General features: G+C 36.9%; 1 protein-coding gene across 1 annotated transcript in view; it reads left to right on the top strand.

The window, feature by feature from the left end:
- RAD51B (RAD51 paralog B) overlaps positions 1–25600 on the top strand; it is a 396438-nt gene that overhangs the window by 48149 nt on the left and 322689 nt on the right. The window contains exon 7 of the mRNA XM_066552056.1: positions 459–642. Within this exon, the coding sequence (XP_066408153.1) occupies positions 459–642 (184 nt within the window). The remainder of the gene's footprint in view (positions 1–458; positions 643–25600) is intronic.

Below are 25600 nucleotides of genomic sequence, written 5' to 3'. Positions count from 1 at the left end.
CTCACTACCCACTGAGTAAAGTATTTCTTCCTGAATTCTAATCTAAATCTCTTCTTTTGGTTTTAAGCCATTTCCCCGTGTCCTATCACTATCTGCCCATGTAAAAAGTCACTCTCCCTCTTACTTATTAATCCCCTTAAAGTGCTGGAAGAGCACAGCGAGGCACAGTTTCAATGCCCACTTTACTTGCTGTCTGCCATTCAGGGGTTCTACAGCATATTGTTGCTAGCAGAGGTCTTCCAAAACTCTCTTGTAGAGAGGTCCTGCCTTGTGCCCACTGAGCCTCAGATTCCTTTCCAAATCTCTTCATTACATGCAGATGTCAATGGAGGTGGTGTGTGGGGATGAAAAAAGAGGGGCTGACTTTAAGCTTACTAAATGAATCTTTATTTTAAACATATTAGTGTTATAAATTTTTTTGGTGTAAATAATGCTATAAGTGACTTTTTTTTTTTTAGGATTATGTCTTTGGAAGAAGAAATTATTTTGAAGAAGGTTAAACTTGTAATAATTGACTCTGTTGCTTCAGTTGTCAGAAAGGAGTTTGATACAAAACTCCAGGGCAATCTGGCAGAGAGAAGTAACTTTTTGACTAGAGGAGCATCAGTGTTGAAGTATTTGGCAGAGGAGTTCTCAATACCAGTAAGTTCTTCCTCCTTTTCTAAGTTTTTGCCTTACAGTATCAAGTAATAGAGAAGAAGGAGAATGACAGGAAGAAGAAACCAGACAATGATTCTTGCAGGAATCTTTAAGCAAGTACCAGGTGGAATATAGTTGGGAAATAGAAGAATAGTAATGGTTCTGCTTGGTGTGTTTCTTCTGTGGGTTTTTGTTTGTTTGTTTTTTAAAATTTCTAAGAAATTATTTTAATTTTTTGTTAATTTGGAATCTGAAATAAGAAAATATTAAGTCTCCAGCTGTCTCTGTGCTTCTTTTTAGTTTTGTTTTTTTTTTTTCCTTAAATCCTACATTTTCTTGCCATTTAATATTGTCTGTCCTAATGGTTCCTTTGTACTGTGTTGACACTCTACCTAATGCATGCTCTAGGTAGGTGAAGTTTTTTTTCTGCCTCTGTATCTTTTACTTAAGTTCATAGAATCTCAAAAAGGCTTATGCTCTGGAACAGTGTGAATTCCTTTTGTATCTGGTAATGTATGCTAATTCCTGCAGAAGGGAAGGTAACAGGTCAGCAAATCCTTGTCTGTAGACTTGCCCATAAAATGCAAAGGAAGACATGGACACTCAGTGCAAAGACTTGGTAGACCTGATTGTAAAGTGCTTTAGAAGATGTAAACTGTGTATATGTATTTGTCTCTGTGTTGATTTTGTGTTCCACAAAGGGTAATTTCAAAAGATATCATTGAAACTCAACTCTTTAAAGTATTTCCTGGTATAGATAACCTACTCATCACTCCAGTGTAAGAGAGAAGCTGGGTAAGAATGTGAGTAAGGCTGGTGGGACCTTGTTCACTCTGATGCCTCTGAGGTCACAGAAACTATCACATCAGAAATAGGAAGTGTGGAACTGGCTGATGTAACTTCAGAGGAATGGATTTCCTTCTGCATGCGACTTCTAAAGACTTCTGGCAGAGAAGATTAACCCCTGCCTAAGTGCCTTTAAAGTTCATGTACAAAAGATAGCATCCCAGTCAGTGCACCAGTAAAGTTGATAGTGACTGTTTATAAAGCCCGGAAAGAATTGTGTGTAATAGTGTGCACTCTGATATTTTGATAAAATATTATGCAGTCATTTGAGAAAGGGGAGAAGTTTTATGAGAAAATACTCTTTTTCTCTATTTTTCCATTTTCTTCTCCTTTAGATAGCCCCTGCCCTGCCCTCCACTTTCACTGAAATGATGAAGCTGAGCTGGATTTGAATCTCTGACATTTCAGGCTGGAGTGTGTTGTGCATCTGCAAGTGTTGGTGCATACTGCAAAATCAGTCTGCTGTTCCATGTGTTCCAATAACTTCCCTTACAGAGTATCTGAGGTTCTCACTGTAAATAACTCTGTTGGCATTTATTTCAGATGTTTTTACTTACCTAGAAAATAATAAATATAAATTTGGGATTAAGGTCATTAATAAGGTTGCAAAGTGATTTAGATCACTAATAAATTGGACACATGAATATAACTCTTCATGGCACAATCAGTGCAACTAAATGCTAAATTGGGCAACAATTAGGAAGATTGAATCTGAAGCTGATAGGATTTGAACTTGAAATCAATCCTTTTGGCTGTAGCTAAGGGTCTGGTGAAAAACTGTGAGTAGTAGAACAAGGGAATTGGAAATGAGGAGACATCAGCCATAACTCTTATTGGAGCAGTACATCTGATGTTGACAGTGCAGAGAGGGTGATGAAAAAGCAGCTTCCAGAGAACAGCCTTGAAAATGAATGGGGGAGAGCAGTCTAAGTGAAGAAGACATAAGGTGCTTACTTTGTTTAGCTTAGCTAAGGAAATGTTAAGGGCTTCTTCATTAGTCAATATGCACCTACTCAGTGAAGGGGTATTTGATAGAAGCTCTCTTTGGCTGACACAGGTGTACCACAGTTCTGTGGTTGGAAGCTGAATTAAGCAAGGTCAGACTTCAAATAAGAGGTGTGTTCTTAGTGGACTAATTAATCATTGGAATGCATTACTAAACATAAATAGCTGCTTATCATGAGTATATTTAAGTGGGCATTCCTCCCCCATTTCCTAAAAGGGAAACGGGTTCAAATAGGGTAAAGTTTGTGGAAACCCTGTGCTACCATGTTATGCCAGAGTTAAAAGGATTTTAATGCAGTTATTTTTGTTGGCATTATAAACTCTCTAACTGTTTATAATTATGTGTTTGTGGTGTCAGGTTATTGAGTTGGATGTACAGAAGTGGTTAGGGGTCATAGTTTTTACCAAATTCAAGGGGAGCTGTTTCAAAGCTAGGTAGCTCTATTTGGAAAAAAAGTTGATATTGATTATACCAAAACTGATGGTGGTTGTTCAGATGGTGGTTGTTCATTAACTTCTCTGCACTTCTATTTTCAGGTTGTAAAATGGGGCAGAACTGTTCAGTGAGAGGATATTGTGAAGATAGGGTCATTACTAATAAGGATCTTGTACTGAGTATGGGACAATATATAGATGCTCCTTGGAAAGTAGCAGTTGCCATCCTCAGTGTAAAATTTAAAACAGTTGTAGTAAATGAAAACTTAATCCATGTTTTGAGATGAGAAAAAATAATAAGCATATTAATTGAATTTTACCATCTTAACCACTGAGGGAAGCTAGTGAACATGGTTTGTGATTGCCACTTTTTGCTTGACCTAATTTTTTGTTGTTGGAGGTTTTTTGTGTTTCTTTTTGTTGTTGTTTGTAAAGTACAAAGAAAAGCAAAGTTGCCTTTTTAAAAAAAAATTTTGGACATTAGTAAAGCTTAAGTTGTTTCTCAAAAAGTGAAGTATGATGCCTGATAGACTTTTTAGATCATTTTTTCCATGTAACTTAGCAGTAAGCCCAGGTTCATTCTAGGCATTTGCTGTGATGCCAGGGCAAGAGGCAGCACAATGTTTAGTTCACTTATGGCCAATTGACAGGGGACCTGGCAAGCCCTACTGATGACTGAACAGTCTCTGAAGCTTTTGCCTCCATGGGGCACTATGTAGCAGTGTCCCTTTTTCCCTTTCCTGCACAGAATTGTAACCAAAACATACTTTTTTTCTCCCAGGTTTGGTTGGAGCTAGCCAGTCAGATCAAAAGCAATTCCTGGAAACTGAGAAGGGCAGCTTGATTACCAATGAAACAAAATCCCCTTTCTTTTTGAAATCCAGTGAATATGGAAATCTATATGAAAAATTTGTTACCTTTATATGTTAATAGAGCACCTTGTAGTTGAGAGCATTTGGATCTGAATGTCTTCTCTTAGAATGTGTGTGGACGCTGTCCACCAGATTACATAATTAAGCAACAGTAATAAGTCCTATATGCTTCCAGTGTAGCTTTCTGATTTCTTTAGCCTTCTGAAAAAGAAAGTAAAATATGCTTTGGATTTTCTTTCTTCCCTTCCATATTCACAGGAAACTGTATATTATTAGTAGATTGAATTACTTTCAACAAATACTGTGTTTGTGCTAGTTGAGAGATGTCTCATTTTCAGTAATGAGCGAAAACTAAAACCCAATATGACAAGAATTACTGTTGAGATTTAAATATTTTACCTTTTAAAATTTGTTGTTCATAGACTCTTATTTTCTAGTCATTAATACTTCAGAAAATAAGGGAAGCTGGCTCAACATCTCTGTGAAAAAGTACTCCAGAGGCAGCAGTTGCAAAACCAAACTGCTTTAAGCATTCTTTTAAATGTCAAATTGAGATGGATGATGAAATTTGCTTTGTAAAACGCCCAGGCTAATCAAATTACAACATTTGCTGTCCTTTATGCTTTTGTCTGGCTTATGTTCTTAGATCACTGAAGCGAACCTTTGTTATTTATGATCAATATATTGGTTATTGTTACCAGCAAATGTATAATAGTATGGTCTGTTCTTTTTTTATTTATTCTTTCTGAAAATATGAAGTAACTTAGGATGAGAGACTTTAATCTCTCATGTGTGGTTTTCTAGAGCAAATGAAAGACAAACCTTATGTAATTATTCTCCAATGTTTTTGTTTTCTATGCTAAATAAATTAACAGTAGTTCAAGAAGCCCACAAGTTCCACAGGTAATATTTTTCCCCATTTAGAATCGACATGCTCCATTTAAAAACTAAAACTACACTTAATATTTATGACAACAGATCTGTTAACAGTCAATTTTCTTTTCACACTGATCTCCTAGGTTTTAATTTCAGTACTTCACAATCGCTATGCTCCTTAAACTTATACCCAACATTTTCATTTACTTTGGAAAGCCAGATGTTTAGCTAAGTGTATATTTGCTTTTAGGATGAGTAAGGTTTTTTTGTCTCAAAATCACTTCATATGGAGAAATTACTTGACATCTGCAGTGCCTTTTCTGCTGTCTTTTGTTAACTTGAATTGTCTCATCTTCCTGCAGTAAAGTGTCTCAAAACTGAAGTGCTTCTGTTGGCAAAGGGAATATTCAAGCTGTTAGTTTTCTTTTTGTTTATATATGTTAATACTTGTTTATAATCAATTGGCCTTATTCTTGCTTCTTTTTATTCTGTTCCCACATAGATGGTTGCTTGCCACCTCCTCTGCACTTTAGCTATTGCTGTTCTGATATTTGAAAATATTAGTTTATGGAACGCAAAACAGATTCCAAAATAAAAGATTCCTGAAGAAAAGTTGTTTAGATGCTAGTTCCTCTTGAATTAAATATGTATAGAGTTTGGTAAAAGTACATAGTTGATTTGTTGTTACATCATGTAGCAGTGCTGTATGATGACTTTCCCAAATTATGGAGATGCATTAGACTTTCAGGTTGTTTTGTCTATATTGGGACTGTAAAGCTGCTGAAATGCAAATTTAGTTTTTTATTCTTAGCTATTAAAAATTGTTTAATACCAGTGTTACAGAAACTGTAATTGAATTATCTTTACAGATTATTTAAAACTAGAATAAAAGAAACTTTACTTGTAAAACTTAGAGAATTGGTTCCACTTTGAAGTTTTCTAGAAAGAGAAATCTCTTATAAGTTACACCACATGGAATCATGTGTTTCTTTAATGAAGTTAAATGTTAAGTGGGAAATTAAATGAGTTAATGTTATCAGAAGAAAATATTTTGGAACTGAGTTTCCAGAATTTAACTAGCCATATTACTTCCATTACTTCCAAAACTAACTTTCTTCTAAAAAAAACCAATTCTTGTTCTTTTCAAGATGTTTCACTTCCCCTGCACCAAAATTCATGTTGGTGTTCATATCCTCATTAAATGGTGAACTGAACAGCATTAGAAAATTGCATGTGTGTGAGCTGTATCAGAACTTTTGGTTTTAAACATAATCTTTTTTTGTTTAAAGAGGAGCACCTAACCTTGTTCAGAGTGCTTTATCTGTTTAAGTAACAAATAAGTTGTGAAATGAGTGTGGTGAGGCACTGGAACAGGTTGCTCAGAGGAGTTGCAATGTACCATCCCTGGAAGTTTTCAAGGCCAGGTTGGATGCGCAGCCTTATCTAGCAGAAGGTTCCCTGCCCATGGCAGAGGAGTTGGAACTAGATGATCTTTAAGGTACCTTCCAATCCAAACCATTCTATGATTTTAAGATTTCTTACCATGTTATACTTAGAAGTACTTTCATGTCCAGAACTGAGTCCATAGCTTTGGATTTTTTAATTAAGTATTATAATGTTAGCCTTTATTTTTTTACAAATACCTACTTAAAAAGTAAATGTCAGAATTTCACATTTATGTGAGCAGTATTATTTGTAAAGTGTGATTTGGCATGAATTTTAATTTTTGTTGTTGCTTACTTGGGAAACCAAGATGGTTAATGGGAACTTACAGAACAACCTTCTTTCTTTGCCCTTGCTGAAACTTCATAAACTCAGTTTTTTTTTGGCAGACTGTTTATGCTTCAATTATTCCTCCACTCTACAATATTGAGCAAAAACCAATTTTGGTAAAAGGGGGTAAATTTAACTGTTAAATGTTGTTAGAGTGGTAAAGGTAGATGGCTTTGTCTTCTCATGGTTGTTCTAAATTATCCTCAGAAGGTGCACAGCTTTTAGTTTAAAATGGCTGGTTAAAATGTAATTATAACTACCTTCAGTACTGCTGCCATTTGTGTTCTTTTTTAAATGTGTCTGGAGAATATATGTTTATGCAGTTTATGGCCTGACACTGTTCCTTTTTGACCATCTATACCATAAAATGTTTATTACTGCTGAGGAAAAGGAATTAGAAATGCTAGAGCAATGTTTCCTGTTTTCATGTGGTGGTGAAGTAGAGCAAAGGAGGTAGTTTAAAGTTATATGATACTTGAATACAGTTTGTTTTTTCTTTTAAAGTATTCCCTTCATTGCTTTTTCCATTTTACAGTGCAAGTGACTTTGCCAAAAGCTATCATTCTGCACAATTGCACATATGAAATTATGTAGAAGGAGCACACCAGAATTAACATATAGGAGAGGGAGTTGAAAGGAATCAGATTTTACTGCCAGTTTTTTTTTTTTATCTGCTATATGATTATGCACAATATTTGCTATAAAGTAGGGCAGGCACTTTCTCTGATATCTGCCTTGATTTGAATTTCTGAAAGACTTCTTCCAAAGTAAATAAACAATTTCTTTGATTTTCTAACCCTCATTGTTGTTACACTTCTCTGGGTTACCTTCAGCTGATTGACATAATCTTGTAAGTGAGGTGCCCAGAAGTGGACAATATTCCAGATGAATCTCAAGCACAGTTTAGGTATGGAGAAGGATTTCTTCTCATGCCTTGCAGGACATCCTCGTGTTTATGCATCATAACACAGTTTGCTTTCTTTGCAACAACCTGATGCTGTTTACTTACCAATTATTAAAATCTTGAATCTGCATCTGCTGACTTTGCTGCTTAGCTAGTTGCTCCTTCTAATGTTATTTTTCCTGACTTGCCAAGATTTTGAATTCTGATCTCATGGTTTACTTGCAGTCTCCTCCCTGCTAACCTGTTTTTGCAAGAAAAATGATTCTTCTTTCTAATCTGTTACAGATTCTTTGTGTAACTATTGGGTGGAACCAGACTTCATGCAGACTGTACCATTTTATTCAGTGAGAGACCTTTAAACACTGATAACTGCTATGTGTCATTTACAATAAACTTTGCATAGATTAATCTAGGTTATAGTTTTCTAGTTTTAGTAACATACCTATATATAATGTTCTACTGCTAAAATAAAAATACAGTATTTATATAAAAATGCTGTGATTTTTTGTTTGCGATGTTTTTGTTTTGTTTTTTCCCCTGCCCTATCACAGTGTTATTTTGTATGTGCTGTAAAAAACAACAGTTAATTGTACTGATGGGCTTTTATGCCTTGTCTTGGGAGTTTAGGGTTTGACAAGATGTACTGTTTTGATTATATGAAAAACTGCCTGGACCTTTGGGCCAATGGTCTACTTGTGACTCTGCAAAGAAATACTTAGGTTTTGAGTATTCAGTGCTTTTTGAATTTTTTCTTGTACTTCTTTCTTGTCCTCTGATTTTATTTAAACTGTAAGTTCTCTAGGAATATTTCTGGATTTGCATGATTTATAGCTTAATTTATAGCTAAAAGGGATTCTAGTCTTTAGACAGGATAGCAATGCAAAGAATAGTTGACCAGATTGCAAGTTGTTAGAAAAATCTTGATGGCTCTTGAGCTCCTTGTTGAATCTTGAGCTCATGTATGAGCTCAGTATACACAAATTAGTGATTTGATTTCCATATTCTCTAGTGTTAGTTTGCTTTTTGGTTACTCAGCCCCAGGACTTCTGGGAATAATGAGGACCAGCTCTGCAATTGTTACTCCTAAGTAATATTGTACCAGCCCCCCTGAGGCATAAAGGGATGGGGATGAAACAAAATTAAGATTGGGCAATGCATATGTCTCTTATAATACAAATGTGCCCAGAGATCAAAAGTAAAATTTTACTTTCTTGGAAACTGGGGGTAATAGAAATGATGGTACCAATTTCCTCTTTGTGTCTACAGGATTGCTTTGTGAGAACATTGCAGTCATGTGGAACTAGGTGTGCTGCTGGGGCTGCTTTTTGATCAGGTTTGGTCTGGAAGCTCCATGATGATGCAGTCTGCTTGCTACTGTTAACTGCAGAACCTGCCTTTTGCAGTCTGCAAAGTTTCCTTCTTTCCACATGTAATAAAAGCCAGACTAAACTATTGCAGCTAGATGGTTGAGGATCCTGTGCTGCCTTGAAAATAGAAGTATCTACATTTGAAGGGCAAGCTTTTCAGTATGCACTTTTTCTTCTGCTGTTGAAGCTCTTATGCATTAGAAGAGTTCTTTGTATTGCTCTGGTTTCCTCACTCTGTTTTGCTTGGAATTGGAATCTACGAGCTCTAACATAAGGTCTCCTGAGAAACTTCATTTTGACTTTATGTAAGAAGACTTCATCTTCTTTATTGAGAACAAGCATGTTTTATATCATTGTTCTATGAAATTTCAGCTATATGTGTTGATTTTTTTCACCCCAGTTTTCTATTTAAAGTAGAAAACCCATAATTTTAATAGTCTTTTAATTCTTTTGGCAGACATATAGTATAAAACAGAGGGAGAGCCATTTCTAATACAGATTCCTTTGAGAGTCTACATGGATTTCAGCAGCCTCATCAAAACTGTCATGTTGCCTCTCTTCAAAATGCTTAGCTATATCTCATTTGAGAGTCTAGCATTTCTGCTGTATATAGTTAGTAAACAAAATGAGATTTCAAGGTTTTTCTTGAATAGGACTGAACAGTTTTCTGCAAAGTTTTGATTAGACAGGAATGAATGAGGCACTAGTTTTTTTTGTTGAGACTACATCTGAATTTTAATAATGACAGTATTTCTTTCCAACTCAATAGTCCTAACATTTGATACTCCAATTTGGATAAGCTATATTGCCCAACCTAGCATTAAAATAACTTTCTTTGTCTCTAGATTCCAGTATTTTCCATACGTTACTTTTGTATTTATCATATCTCCCACTTTTGACCTAGGCACAGAGTGCTTTTCTCTTCAAGAATATCCAAGGTCTTGACTGGATTCTTGGCAGTCTTTGGTATTACATTTTTAATTATGTCCTGATCAGTAAGATTAGTTCTAATACATGAACTGGTTTTCCTTCATGCATCTGAAAACTTAGTTCTTGAGAGAAAAATTGCTTTAGAAGTGTTTACTGCTTAGCTACTTTGTGTAACTTTATATAAAGATCTCCCATAGGGAGGAAGGGGGCTTGCTTAAGGCTGCTGGTGCTCTAGGTACTTTGCTTCTCAAGAACATTAATTTAAGCAAAATGGCTTCAGATATTGGCAGTCTTTGACATAGCAAACTGAAGTTATTTTCCTGTAAAGCTTATGAACAATACTAGTGACTTACAGATGGGTAGCTGAAGTTCAGTATAGGGTGATGTGTCTTTCTCTAAGTCTTAAATTTTTGTGTCATCTAAGGCTGGCGTGTTTTGGGCTTGTATAACTTCCTGTGTTTGCATGGAAGAGCTCTGTCACAGCTCTTTCTGGAACTGTAATGGAAACAGTCATACCTGGGCAGTGAGTACAAAGTTTCTGAGGGGGCCTTGGGTACACAGCATGTGCACAGAGCTAGAGCACTGTGTGTTAGAGCAAATGTGTTTTATTCTGCTTCTGTGATACTGCTAACATGGAGCTGCAAGAAACAAAGAGGCTGCTGGAACACTTTGTGAAGCTTGTCATATTTTCAAGGAGCAGATTGACAACAGGAAAGGAAATAGTTACTGTAGAGATCCTGTTTGGGATTGGAACTTACCACTGTATCTCCTTTCTCGATTGGCTTAAGGGAGTCACAGAAGAGCCACCACTAGCAATGTGGCAATCCACTGATCTGCAGCTGCCATTCTGAAGTTGTCCCTAGTAAACAAGACACCGGGTAAAAACTGCAAGCTGAAAAAATTACCTGTGCAAATCACAAGTGACACATGGGTAGTAGTTTAATTGCCTGCTTACAGAAAGTGTGAGTAATCCAAGAGGTGGTCAACAAGTGGCAGGGATTCTTTCTTTCCTACCTGCCTTGTAATTAATTTCACTGTCACATTTGTAACTGGTTTGTGCTTGCTTATGAACCTGGACAAGGATGTAAACCAGCTGAAAAAGCAAACCAGGGTAAAAAATGTAGTGGGCAATCATTCAGCTGAACAGGCACTAATGTAGGCAGAAAGGAGGGGCAGGAGTGTGTGGTTTCTGGCAGCAGCACAGATTTTGAATGTAAAACTGCATTTTCAGTAAAAAGGATAGCATGAGTAAAAATGCTAGAGGGATTATTAATCAGAATGAGCAAAGAAAAAGCTTGAAATGTTCTTTAAACTTGGAACTGTTCTAGGAAGGCCTGTATAACATACCATTATTGTAATGCTTTGTACTTTGACTAAAGGTGATGCCTGGTTGTATGCAACCTATCCTTACGCTGCTTAAGGCTTTTGTGCACTATTAGGTCAGTGTCCTGGTTTTAATCTGTGCATTCTGGTTTTAAAATGCATCATAATATGCTCTATTTGGAGTTGTAATATATCCATGCATAATGAATTATAGCTGAGGTCAGAAATTATGCTGAATAGTAGATTTTCAAACCACAGTATTTCTTCCTGTGCTGAAATTCAGAATGATATGTCTAACAAGCCACAGAATAGCTGGTACGGTTCAGAACATGCTTGCATTCCTTCATTATTAATAGTTCCATATCCATCTGTCAGTGTGCTATGGCTGAACTATTACCCAAGATTTTGCAGCTGCTGCTTTAAGAGTCTGTATAATGTAGTTATCTCCAGCTCCTGTCCTTTGTCTGCTAGTAAGAGGAAATTTTACTGAGAACTTATTAAATTGTCCAAGACTGTAAGTTCAAGTTCAGGTGAAAGTCTATGATCTTGATTTAAGTTACTTGGCATGTGGTACTTTTTTTGTTCTTTTGTTTGGACTACGTTGGTTGCAGCAGTTATTTCAAGTAATAGTGGCTTGTTTCATCTCATGAGAGGTTCTGTATGTAGTTGTTGTAGTCCTGTATCTTGTCATTCTATTTTTAGAATATTTTGCGCAAATTTTAGCTGCTGATCTGCTCTGAAGATAGACCCTGTAGTGAGGTCTGATTTGAAAAAAATGGGGCTATGGGTAGTATGTGTGGGGCTTTTTGACATCCTCTATTAAAAGGTGGATGAAAATTAATCTGTTTGCAGCAAAGATAGCAATTGATGTAGAAAGTAGCATGTATGTAGATTGCCAAAGTACTTTGTGCTTGATACTGAACAGTTACTGGAGAATAACAATTCAAATTATTGCTAAAGCAAAATAGTTACAAACTAGTTACTTGGACATGCAGAGTTCCAGAAGTATTTGTGTGGTCCTCTCTGTGTGCATGTGCTTTTTTTAAAATTTCAGTGCTGTCGAATTCCAAGTACCACAATTTGTGAATCATAATAGATTTTTTCATTTTTTAGTGCCAGGTAAAATCTGTCAGCATAAATGTGTAGTTTTTTCAATTATAGAGTAATAATACTTGCATAAATTTAAAAGAATTTTCTTCTTGTCTCCTAGAATAACATAATTTTTGCTGATAGGATAGAATGAAATATTTGTCATATTTTTAAAAAAGGTGGTAGGGAAAAAATTGCATTATGCATACATGACTGTGCCACCTGCATAATGATTCGGTCCAATCATTCACCTCTGACTGGATCTCTTGCCAGTCTAAGATGCTGGCTGTTAAAATACAACCCAACAAGTTAGGTGTCCATTAATTCCCAAAGCCTTCAAGTTATTTTCCTGCCAAGGGCCACTTATTACCAGCCATTAAGTGGTAGTAGACTGGTCTGTTATTAGGGTTGTGTTTCAGTGGCCTTCATGTTTTGTTTGCTTGGTTTTTTTCTGGTTTTGGAGTGTTCATCAATAGGATTACTTTGAAAGAATGTCTTCTTTTCAATTATTTTAATGCTCATTTTTACTTTGAGCTCTATTTGCCCTAAGGCACTGCTGTTTTGCACTTGGCTTTGCAATCATTCCTTCTGAAGGAATAATTGACTAGGAATAATAGTTGTGTGTTTTTCCTGTCAAGGCCGAACAATCTGTGCAGAAGCCTGCACTCTTTCTTCTGAGTCACTGCAGCTGAGTCTTCTGCATACTGGTGATTATGTCATGGAGTATTGGTACAATGACTTAGCTACTGCCTTTTTTTCATAGAGCCCTCCAAATGCAAGGAGATACTAAGCACAGGAGATCTGTGAATAGCCAGGAAATGAGAGTCTGTATAGCAATCACACAATTTAATTTGCTGGTACTGGAGTGCAGTAAACTGCTGGAACTCTGTACATTTCACCAACTTGTTTGGAATCAGCAAGGCAGCCTGGGTGGTGGATACTGCTTAAAAATGTGAACCTAGCCCTGATATGCTTGTAGAGCCTTCTGGAGTTTGGAGCAGAAAACCTAAGAGTTTGTAGCCATGCCCAAAGCCTATTTATGTCATTCAAACACTGCAACTGATGCTATTAAACCGAACTGTATTATTTGTATTGCATAAGTTTGGATTTTTGTAACTGTGGTGTTCCTCAAATACTGATCATGTCCAAAGAAATTCTGATCATTAAGAATGAGCAGTCACTTTACCCCAGTTCATCCGAAGGATAGACAACATTGGCTGTCGTGGCATAGCAAACTGCCTTCTTTCTAGCAGCTCAATAACTGACATTTAAGATTCTGTTGTGTAAGGAATGATATAAGTAATTGGCTTCTTTTTTAAGCAAAATATAATTTAGATTTGGTTCATAAATTTTGCTAAATGTGCAGAGAAACTCAAGGAAGATGAAACTTCTGTGGTATCAGACAAAGAGGCCTGGTTCATCATGCTGTGGTATCAGTGGTAAACGTCATTTAGGTTGTATTCCTGAAATCTAAAAAATACACACAAACTTAATTACTGTCATGTGCTTCTTTCAGGAACTATAGATGGAGTTATAGTGTTAAAATATTTTTTATCAATGCTAGAATTTTTCAATAATTCATGTACTAACAAAATTTGTGACCTCAGAGTATTTCTACTACTCCAGATTTTTTCTCAGCTTCAATAAATCTCCTTCCCAATTCAGAGTTGTAACTGATGAGGTAAAGTGAAGAAATACTGATAGGTGTTAAAGTTTGGGGTTTTTTAATTAGCTCAATTGATGCAGTCAGGAAAAGGGGAGCCTGGGGAAACCTGCCTGTCAGCTGGTCTAGTAAAGAAGAGTATTTCTGCCTGTAAAAATTGCATTGTCTAGTTTAGACTCTGTGGAGTTACTGCTGAGCAGAGACATTAAGCTTTCCTACTTTTGCTCTGACATTTAATCTGGAAATTTTGTTTATGTTTAAATTGCAGGCTTTTAATACACTGTAAGACACTAAATGCTTGTGGTTATTTATATCCCTTTGAATGTGAGTGATCTAGTAAAGTGCACACTACGGATATGCTTAATCATTTGGTAATAATAAATTCCTTTTTGGATCCACTCTCCCAGTGTAGGCATATGGAAGTTTTATCAGAAGAATAGAGACAGCAGAGTTTTTGTTAAATACAAATACTTTAAAGTTATGTTGGAGAGCAAGCAGCTTACAGTTTTTGATGATACTGAAATGGAAGCAGAAAGCTGACCCTCCTCCATCTTCCTGCAACAAATTTTAAAGCAGTTGGAAGTGAGAACTGACATTGATATTTCTCTTGAGTTTTTGCTGTCATCACCATGGAGCTTCATCTATTGTATAAAGCAGCTGAGAACATCTGTCCTTCTCCTAAAGGTTTTCTTTTTCCTTTCCTTCAGTATGTACCTCTCCTGTTTTGAAGGTGAATGTCTTTTATTGTTTATCCTTCCTCTTAGCCCCTCTAATTTAGGTGTCTACAGACACCTTTATATCTACCACCTTGTTATACAATTCTCAAAATTAAATTTAATTTCAATAAAGAGTGAAAGTTTCTTGGAAATGGTGAAGAAAGTGGCAGCCTAAATTCAAGTTAAACCCCTTTGTGTGATTTTCTTGCTAGTCTTCTGTTTTCCACTCCCTTCTTTACATTCTTCACTTTATCTGTTCAAGGCTGAAGAGATGTTACCCATATGCTTTAAAACAGCTGTTGGTTTACAGTGCCTGTTTAGTCATGGTTGAATTTCTTGGATTTTTTAGTTTTCTGAAATAAGCACAACCACATTGTCCTGGCCAGTTAGGATAAAAATGTGTGTGGCTGAAAAATTCAGGCTGTACTCATCAGATTTAGACTCACTAATATTTTACATATATGGTTGACGGTGAAATAACACTCATGATTTTCTGACAATGCTGTGGACTTTTTTGTATGCATAAATATATAATCATACACAAATAAATATGCACTTTATCTTATGAGGTATTTAATTTTTTTTCCTGAATAACTTTTCACCAGGGTGACAGGATGCAATATCCTTTCTTTTTGACTTATTCACTTTTATTCTGCTATAGTTCCTACACCCTTTTGAAAGGAACAGCTGTGTTGCTAAGCTGTCTTTTTTTTAACTTAGTTATCCTTGTATCAGCTTCTGCTCTCTTGAATCCATCTCTCCCTGCCCATTTTTTATTTTTGTAAGTATTTCTCTAGTCTTTTGAGTCCTTCTAGAATGTAAAACCTGACCTATTTAGGTTCCTTCCATTTGTGGTGCTGATGCACAAGTGTTTAGCAGGAACAGTACAGGGGATTTTTGGTGCTATTGGATGTTGTGCTGTGGTTTATTTGTTCCTCTCACTTCAGTTAGAGCACTAATTAGACAACAGATGTGTTTTTCAGCTGTGTGGGTTAAAACTAAGCTTAAATGTGCTTGTTCTTCTCAGGTGTGTTTTCTATACTGATAAAATATATGTATGGCAGATCATTTGTAAGAAATAATTTCAACAAAGTTCTTTAATTATACTGAAACTGTAGGTACTGGCTTTTGAGTTACCAAAACTTGGATAGAATTAATTCCCTGTTCTAGAAGTCATTGCAATCCATTTTTTCTTCAGATTTTTGGACATTGAAATACTAGCATGTACATTAAATGCTAATCATAGAAGCATTTTCAAGAACTGCTAGAGGATTTTTTTATTAGTATGGATTTTTTGTTTGCTCATTCTATGTAAATTGCAGAAATGCTATGGCAATGGTGGTAGAATATAATGTAGAAAGGAACCAACAACCTTTTAAAAGATGAATCATAGGCAGTTTTTATTTTCTGTATTTTCAGAATACCAAATATATAGGTATTGCATTCTGATACTCATTTTGTGTTGCACCAGCCCATTGTCTTTAGCTTTGTCTTCTATCAATTGCTTTTCAGAAGATGTTTATTGCCTTTTGATAGGAAAGCATTTATTCTAGTAGCTAGAAGTTGTTTGGATTATATTCTTAGCTGTGTTGTCTGGTATCTCCCCTGGCTCAAGTTTGATATGCACAGGAAAAAGAACCTTTAATGAACAGGCCTGTGGATGCAGAATTCTTAGTGGCAAATCTTGTTTGCACAATGACTGAAATAAATACTGATATTCCTACTAGGATGTACTGTCCTACAGTGATTTTGGGTGGTTTATTTCAGACTGAGGTATTGAGTGGGTATTTTGCACAGGGTCTAATTAAATTTGCTTTTGACTGTGACTGCCATTTGTCTATTGCTTATGAAAAACTGGTACTATTTCTATGATCAAATACATTGTTAATTTAGATTCTTGCAATAAGTGTCTAATAAGTGCTTGCTGGAGAATAATAAATACAGGTGGGGTTGTAAAGAAGCTTATTTTCTTATGTTGTAAGTTAAATTCTTTCCCTTGTTAAGATTTTGCATAGTTGATTTAGCTGGCGAACTTCAGTATTCACTTCGAGATTGAACACAACGATGCTTTAATTACCACTTGATTTGGGCAGAGTGTTTTGTTAGCTGAAACATGCTCTGGTATTTGTTATTCAGTAGTGATTTTTTCATTATACATATCTTTGATGGGCCCATTGACAGAATTGGGGATTGGCTATACTGGCGGAATCTTTTCTGCCAGTTGGTGAAGCCTTTCACACAGAGCGACATCCACTAGGTGGTGCCTTTTCATCACCAAAAGGGAGAGGAATTTCTCTTTACAAAGTTGTGTTGGCTTTCTGCCTGTTGCTTGGCAGAAGTGAGAAGTTCAGATATTGAGGTGAGTGTATCCTTTTCTCCCTGAATGTAGAATGAACTCTATCATTCTCTGTTCTTTCCAGCCTTTGTGGTTGCAAACTGACTGTGATACTCACAAGTTCCGAGAAGAGAAAGCTAATGGCTTGGAAATCAAAATTGAGCCATGTTGGCTGAATCATGAAAAGATTCTCCCTGAAATACTGAAGTTGTACAGATCAGGGAGGATATATGCTGCCAGAGAAAAATCATACCTAGAATTACAACAGTTTTTTCATCAGGCTTGGGTCACCCTGTTGGAACTATGCAGGAGCCTGAAAATGGAAGAATGTGCAGTGCTTTAGGCAAGGGGTCTGCAGTTTGGGGAGTGGGCAAAGGGGAACTGACATAGCCTTGGCTGTTCTCTTGTACATAGTTTATCTTTGTAAGGTGAATCCAGTTGAAGATGAGGCAGCTGGAATATGTTCTCAGATATTGCCCTCTATTGCAGGATAAGACTTGAGAACAGAACTGTTATAAAGAAAGAGGTTTTCACATGACCTGTATGTAATTCCCAGCTGTGAACCCTCTGGCAATGAGTGTGAAATCCAAAACACAGCTGATAGGGAAAAGGGCTGTTGTCAGCTCAGACTGAACACTTGAGTATTCATAGCATGGTGCTTTGACAAACAGCCATTGGAGTACATTAGAATAATTTGGTTTTGAGATCTGTGCAGGGCCCTCCTTCTAGCTGTGTGTGCTTCCAGTTACAGTGGTAATCAGGGCTGAAGGAGAACCAGGTGTGCACCATATTGTACTTCTTTTCTTGCAGAACAGCAAGCCTTCAACCCCCTCCCCCCAACCACTCCCTTTGTACCTCTCTGCCAAATTTCCTGCTTTAAAATGGTCTTATGTTTGCCTTTATGTACCTTGTGACCCCTTCAGAATATTTGTGGTATTTTAAACCCTGAATTGTGTGCATGACACAGTGTTTAGTTTGGAAGCAAAGTTTAATCACACATGCTGATTTTCGTGTTTATTTTGGAACCAATAAGTAAGAGGCAACCTTTCATATTTTATTAGTCTGGATGAATTTTCCCTGTTACTTGATAACCATGTATATGTTTGAACTTAAAAAAAGTTGATATTTAAAGGAATGCTGGAGCACAGATGGCATTTGAATGCAGCCTCTCATCCATTCTGGGGCTGGATTCCATTGGGCACCTAAACTTGGTGTTTGTGGTTCCCTGTGGTGACAGTGATCGAGTGGCTATTTTGTTTTTAAAGGATTGTGTATCATTTCTCTCTATGTGCCAGTGAAGCTGGAGAGGGAGCTCTTCTGGAAAGAGTAACATTAGAGGAAAGTCTTTTTATATTTGTTTCTTCCATCTACTACAAATGAAGGGAGCTGTGTTTGCAGAAGGAGGTTATAGCTCTGAAGCCCTGACCTTATTTTGTTTGCTTCCCACATGTCTGCAATTACAGCAGAATAAGCAAGTATAAGATCAGGATTTGCTACTCCTCCCAACCTGCCATCTCCCCATAACATCCCAGCAGAGCTGCTCCCATGCTCTGCAGTTGATAATACACGTGGGGGTAATTCTAGCCCCAAATCTTAACTTTCTTTGCATGCTGAGGGACTTGGGGAGAAAAAGGAGTGAGTTTCCATGAGCCCTCTTTTAATAGAATGTGATGAAAAAGGATGCAGCTGAAAGCTGAGAGGAATCCACCAGCAAACTTTATTGCAATGTTGCAAGGACACCTGCCTTGAGTATTGCTTTTGCTGAAGCAAAGCAATTTTGATGCACAATTCTGTACATCATGAAATAAAGGACATTGTATGAGACAGTTAAAGCTGTGTGCTGTGTGAATAACTCCAAGCTGTATTTTTTCCTGTAATATTTTACTTGTGTCTTCCTTCTATAGGAAGCTTTTTTTTCAAGAGAAGTGCTGGAATTTCCCCCTAATAAAGCAGTACACTTAAAAGAAAATATTTAATAATCCAGGGATTTTTGAGATACCGTGTGTTTTCTATTGAAAGCCCTTGTGTAGCAGGGCTTTCAACAGTGTAAAATGCAGTGTTGTTTTTGTGACAGTTATCTGGGGACTCTGGACAAATGCTGTTTTTCTGGTGTTTGCTGTTAGTTTTTTCTTCCCCCCATATCTGAGTTCCTTGATCTTGTGAAAGAAAACAGGAAGTTTTAAGAGCGTAATCAAGATGAGAGGAAAACCAGGCTAATTCTTTGTGGGTTTTTTTCTTTCTTCTGTTTTTAATGTAATTGAAAATATGAAGATCTGCTTTAGACCATTATATTAACTTGACTTTCATACCACAAAACTGACTGTCTAGTCTTCTGAGGATAGTGTGTATGTTAATCTGCATGGAAGACAATGCTTGAAGATATATATCAAATTTGGCATAAAATTGATGTGTTATTTCTGTATGATGTTTTTGGCACTGTGTTCCATTTCACTTGAGTGCAGACACAGTAGATGGCACTTGAGTTACTAATTTTATGGTGTAGGAAAGAAAGCCGAACTCAGTTATAGAGTTTGCTGTTTGTAGCAATAGGCACAGTTCATGAAAGAACAGTTTCAAAGTTTTTCTGTCAGTTAAATACTCCTTGGAAAAAAAGGAAAACATGCATAAATTCTTTTTCAGTACAAGCAGGCCATCTCCAAGTCCTTGAGTCTGTTGAAGTTTTAAAAAAAATACTGGACAGGAATCATAATCAATATGAATCATAAATATATAGTGCTAGATTCCTTTCAAACATGTTGCCAGTGTTTGGTTTCATAATATGTTGTTTACAGCTTGTTCTCTAATAGAAGTTCTTTCTTTATTTATTTATTTCTAGTCTCGCTTACTCCCACAGAACATTTGTGATGTGACCTCTGATAGCAGGTGAAAGATAAAAATCTGCTAATGAAGGGGATGTCTAACAATATTGTCATGTTATCAGAACAGTTTGGATACCATGTTCCTTACTGTGGCTAAGTTTGATAACCAAAGCTAAGAATATGTTGGTAGTTCTGCTAATCAAAATGTAAACATTTGATTTAGGGTATTCCAAAGTAGTTACCTTATGCTGTGTTTGGTGATGTACTTTTAGACAGTACTGTTTGTCATTTGTTGATTTTCAATATTTTCAGTAGTAGCATTAGGTAATGGACTGCCAGTCTTCAGAATTGGAGTTCAGTATGGACTTCTCCAATAATATCCTGTCACTATGATTCAGCACTAAAGTTTATTGCTGAGTTAAGAAGGTTCAGTCAGATTTAGTCCATGATTCATTCTTTGGCCTTTCTGCTGATGGTCTTATAATACTTATTTTAATGAAAATGCTCTCAGACTTGACCTAGAAATGAGCATCATTTGTATTGTATTCCTATGTTGTTTTATCGCTCTGCCAATTCCAGGTTTTAGGGTTAATAAAAGTGTTTGAAAGCCAAAAATAGATGTTTATTTACTAGAGGACCGTGTTCTAACTTTATCTTTTATTTTATTTAACTGATGTTTTTAAAATACAAGGAGATCCCAGTGTTACTTCCAAGGCTTCCAGAAGCTGCACCATGCCATGTCTCTGTGAGCCCAGTGCCAAATCCCTGCCCTGTGGTGGGGCATGGGACATGTGGTGTGCAGAGTAGCCCCTCCCTGGTGATGCTCTCCTGGGACCCAGGTCCCTGTGATCAAGCTTGCAGCCCATGGATAGTGTGGGGCTTGTAGCAGCCCCTGGTACTCTGACCCTGTGGTTTCTTGGAGTTGGATTGCTTGGGAATACAGGCCAAGTGGGTAAAGCCTCTCTGGTTTTATCTTGGCTGAAATGTAAATATGGGGATGTCTGGCAGATTGATTTTATCACACTCTCCCAAACCTGTCAGAGCATGTGCTGACAATGGTGGAAGCAACCACAGAATGGCTAGGAATGTATATTGTGTCCCATGCCACCACATGGGGTACTATCCTGGGCCTTGAAAAAAAAGCGTTAGGGCAACATGGTACTCCAGAAAGAATTGAATCAGATAATGAGCCCCAAAACCACTTCATAGACACTTGGGCCACAGAGCACAGCTGGGAGGGGATATAACACACTCTCTATGCTACACCACACTCTGAAAGATGCAATGATGTCATGGGTTGTTAAAGACTACACTAAGAGCAGTTGGTGGTGTGACTTGGAAGCACTGGGATACACATTTAGCCAAGGCCTCAGTTAGCACATTTGGTGTGACTTTCAAGCACTGGGATACACATTTAACATAAGCCTATTTAGTCAACACCAGATGAGCTGCCAATCAGGCTGGCCCTGCCCAGTCAAAATTTTTATGTATTGTAGAAGTAGATAAAGCTCCTGTAATGCGTGTTAAAAACATACTGGGGAAAACAGTCTGGGTTATTCCCACCTCCGTGTGATTGCTTTTGGGCAAGGACCTGAGTGCACTTGGTATAGACAATTATGTATGCTCTACCAATGTAGATGTGATTTGTCACTACATTTGTAAAAAAGTAGATGTTAAGTAGATGTTACCTGGCACTGAGTTTGAACAGTGTGACTTTGCAAGGAGCTTACATCTTGGCTTATTCTGCCTTGAGTATTTGCCAGTGGGTTTCATCTCCCTGTACTGCTCTTTCAGACAGGTTTTGGGGCTGTGTGCTGGAGAGAAACATACAAATAGGAAAGTGTAGGGAATTTTATTTGAGGGTGTAAATTATTGTAGCTGTCTACTAGCTAGTCTTCATTCCACGATTAGGACAAGTCCTCTGATGATGTAGCTGCATCTGTCCCTGATTCAGGATGTTCCATTAAGGCTAGAAAGTAAAATCCTTTTAGCAGCTAGTCATATTTTTTTCCTTCCAAGAAGCCAGCTTTTTCTTCTTTGATTGAGTCTTCCCAGCAGGAGGTGCCTTTTTGCTTTGCTGGTTGGAGAAAACCCACATCCACTTACAAAGACTATACTGGAACTTAGAGGCGTTTCATTTTAATTCCAGGCAACCATCCCTTTGCTGCTGCCTTTGGAACAGCTCAGCTGTGGAAGAAGTGAGCTAATGTGAAGTACTTAGTGAAGCCCTGAGGTTTATGGTTGGAGTAATTAAGGAGAGGAATTGCACACCCTGTACTTGATTTTTGTTTTAATTAGTCTTCCTTTGATCTAGTAACTCGATTTAAATTTTAAGATTTGAATCAACAACCTGCCACAGTATATGGCTTAATTCCTCTCCTTCTCAGCCTGTAAACCAATGTAGAATATGGTTTATGCTTTCTGGTTTTTATTTTGTTGGGAAAGGGTTTGACTGTCACTCCTACTTCCTATTTTCCACTGGGAGTCTTTCCATCTCTCCCATCCTCTCTTTTCCTCCATTCTTCCCTCTTCTCTCCCAATCACTTTCTTTATCCTCCAGTATCTTCGCTAACTTCACGTTCATTTTAGGATGTAGTTGAGAATTGTTTTAGAAATCTGCCTCAGGCATCTTCACAGATTATTTCCTTCACTGTGAATTAGTCCCACTCTTTCCATGTGACTTCTGATTTATTGGAAGAGCTGTCTTTTTGCTGTTGCCAACAGCTTCCTGCACTTCTCTGCCTTGGTGGATGAACTAGCCAATTTTAGTACTTATTTGAAAAATCTTTTTTTTTTTACTCCTACCTTGGCATCTAAATTCCCTTTTCCTATGTGAACATGTTCTATGCCTCAGTTTATCATCATGCTGTTTTTGTGATTAAGCACAAGAGACTTGGCATGTACATTTTTCGCATTGTATCTGCAACTTGGATGTTGAAGTATGCCAGAAGTCTACTCTGATTGTATTACTGATTAATAGTCTTTCTTCTTCCACCAGGTTTTTATTAGTATAGTCTTGTTGTGCAGGTCCTCTTTGATGGAAAGAAACTACAAGCTTTAGAAAGAAAAAAATGGCAATTTAAAGTCAGAGGCATCAAGCCAACCATCATTTCTTGAAGAAAAGTAATGAAAACATTAACATAAACCAAATAAGACTAAGTTTTTGAAGTCTTATCCAAAAAAATTTTCTGCCAAAAAGCTGCTGGGCAAATATGGAAAAAGGTATAGGAGCCTGGTCTATCTGCTTTAGAAAAATAAAACTTTATATTGACATTACCAAGATTTGAACTTTGCTTCTAGAAGTGGGATATTTTAGAATTCATCTAAGCTATGTTGCCATTAAGCTTTTCTTGTCTCTGAGTGGATATGTGCCCTTTTATATTTTATAAACAAACAGAAAACTTCTGGAGCTTCTGATACAGTTCAGTGCACAAAAATGCTTATGCATGCATGCTGTACTTGTGATCTCTATTTGGCAACCAATCATTATTTTCTTTTTTTTTTTTTCCTTCAAGTGAAGGAGATTGTGCTTCTGATTTTTCCATGATAATTTGCCTGATCAATGATACAGCTACCTATTTTTTAAATTCCTACCACAATATGTCTTCCTGCTAGCTTTTCATTTTGCCTGTTTCCTGATTTGTGTTTCCTGTTTTGTTCCATCCTTGAGAATCCCCAATGCAGCTGCTTTGTGGCCACTGGTGTTGCTAGTAGGTGGATGGAAGGAGACCTCTTTTAGTGCTTTGCCTTATTGGTGAATTTTAGCTAGCTGCTGTTTATTTTACAAGCAGCATTCCAAAAATACCTTTTGTGAGTTTCTTTAGTTTGGTTATCTAGTTGCATCTGTTGCATTTTGCATGAATGAAATAGATAGGAGTTGTGCAGGATTTCTTCTCAAGTGTGGTGGAATCTAGCTTTCATAATGCTGTATTTACTCTGTGGTGTTATACATCTTACCTTTGATAATGACTATGAAAAGCCAAACCAGTTCAAGTCTCAGGTGACTCCATGGTATAGCAGAGTATGTTGAAATATATCAGGTAAATTTTTCTCCTTTAAACAATGAAACTGCAAGTCTTTATAGCCTTTAAGCAAGCAAACAGAACTTAAGAAACAAGTTGAGACAACCAGATAGTCAGTACTGAAAAAATATGAGTATGCACCTTAAATAGTATTACCTTTATATGCTCCTTGTCTTTGGTTCAGGTGGTGGGAACTTCCTTTGAGAGATATTTTTTCTTGTTATAGTTAGGACAGTTTCCTGTAAAACTGATCTTTCTTGAGATTTTGAAGAGCAGCAATGAAATAGGTGATAACTAGCAAGAGTAATGTCTTGGCTGTTTTTAGATTGCATACCCTATTGTATTTTTCATATATGCTAGGCCACATTGAATATGCCACTAAACTGTTGTGATGTAACAAATGCATTTATTGTAACAGTTCTGATTACTCCTAACTGCTTAAAGAGGGGTTTGTCATTCACATTGAAGCTGTTCTTATGATAGTGGCTCCCAACAGCTGACACTTAGGTGGAATTGTTGGATGTGGCTCCAAATCAAATAAAATCATATTTGAAAATTCCAAGATAAGTGTAAAATTGTATCTACCCATCTTGCATATGGAAATAACTGTTTATCATAGACTATTTTAGACTGTTTGCTTGCTAAAGGAATCTCATAATCCCTACATAGTACTACAAGTGATGCTTTGCTATTGCTTTTAAAGAATTTCAGTCCTGCAGGTTGTTGGATGGCTTGGAAGGAAGTAAAAAATCTTGCTTGGCTCAGGCTTTTTCAGTGTCTCTGGTAATTTGAAATACAAATGCTAGTGTGAGTGTTGAGTGTCCAGTCATATGTGAATGCCCAAGAATTGAAAGGGGTCTGGTTTAAGACAGGATGAAGACTGGCAGTCCTCCCAGTTTGTCATGGTGCAAGGAGTTTCTACTGTGCCTTGCCTTATATCTTATCATTCAAATAAAAGCTGTTTATGGGTGTGCCAGCCTTTCTCAGTAAACTGCATAGAAATGCTAAGTGGTAAAAGTAAGTGGATTTTCTGCACAAATTTGATCCTAACTGCACATATATGGGCCAGCTTATGCACATACTGCCCAGTTACAGTAGTGCAGTCAGATCTCTAAGGTGAGACAGCAGTCAAATAGTGCACACAAAAATATCACCAATGATTTGGGCACATCTGCTGATCTCATTAGAAATGCTGTGAGATTGTTGTTCAATCAGTAGACGAAAGTAAGTTTTTTAAGCCTCATCTGAAAGATCTTCATATGGTAAACTCTACTTGCTTTCATTTGCATCCTGACACAGATTGAAACTGTGGTTCTACGGAGTCTAAGTATTTGAAACTTGAGGCAGAGAGATGCAGATGCTACAGAGGTCATTCCTCTGTAGCATTTAATGGAATAACAACATTTTCCTTGTAAATCTAGTTGGATGTCAGCTGATAAATGGAGAAGGAAAGAAAGACAATGGGAATGCTTTAAATTTTTTTTTTAGTATCATATATTCTTGTTTTGAAATGCAAACACAAATGGAAGATTTAAGAACAACAACAAAATAGCATTACACATTTCCCCTCACCCTGCCACTTTTTTCATTGCAAAGCAGATATTTTAGTATTTTGTCAAGTGCCCTTAGTGTTTCATACTCAAGACAGACTGGCTGAGTGGAAGGTTTGAGAAGAATAAATAAAGGAGTGGGAAACAAAGGGGGTGTGTGTATTTACTTGTCAAAGATGTGGAATTTGCAGATATTAAAGCAGAATCAGCCTAGGTTTAAAACCTAAAGGAATGGCTAAAATGTGGTGCTGTTTTAGGTAGATGCTATTTTCCCTGTGGGCATTTGAATCTGAGTGAGTTTTTTTTATACAGCCAAACATGATTTATCATTTCAACATGCCCAGTGGGCTAAACCTGAAAATGTTTCATAACAAAGATAACCAGTATAAATGGTATATGGGTTCTTTATTCATTTGAAGGTGAACCTCAAAGTAAA

Source organism: Molothrus aeneus, chromosome 6 (genome assembly GCF_037042795.1).
Source record: "Molothrus aeneus isolate 106 chromosome 6, BPBGC_Maene_1.0, whole genome shotgun sequence".
In the NCBI taxonomy this organism is placed as follows: domain Eukaryota; kingdom Metazoa; phylum Chordata; class Aves; order Passeriformes; family Icteridae; genus Molothrus; species Molothrus aeneus.
Note: the sequence above shows the minus strand (reverse complement) of the source record. Positions and strands in the feature narration are given on the sequence as shown.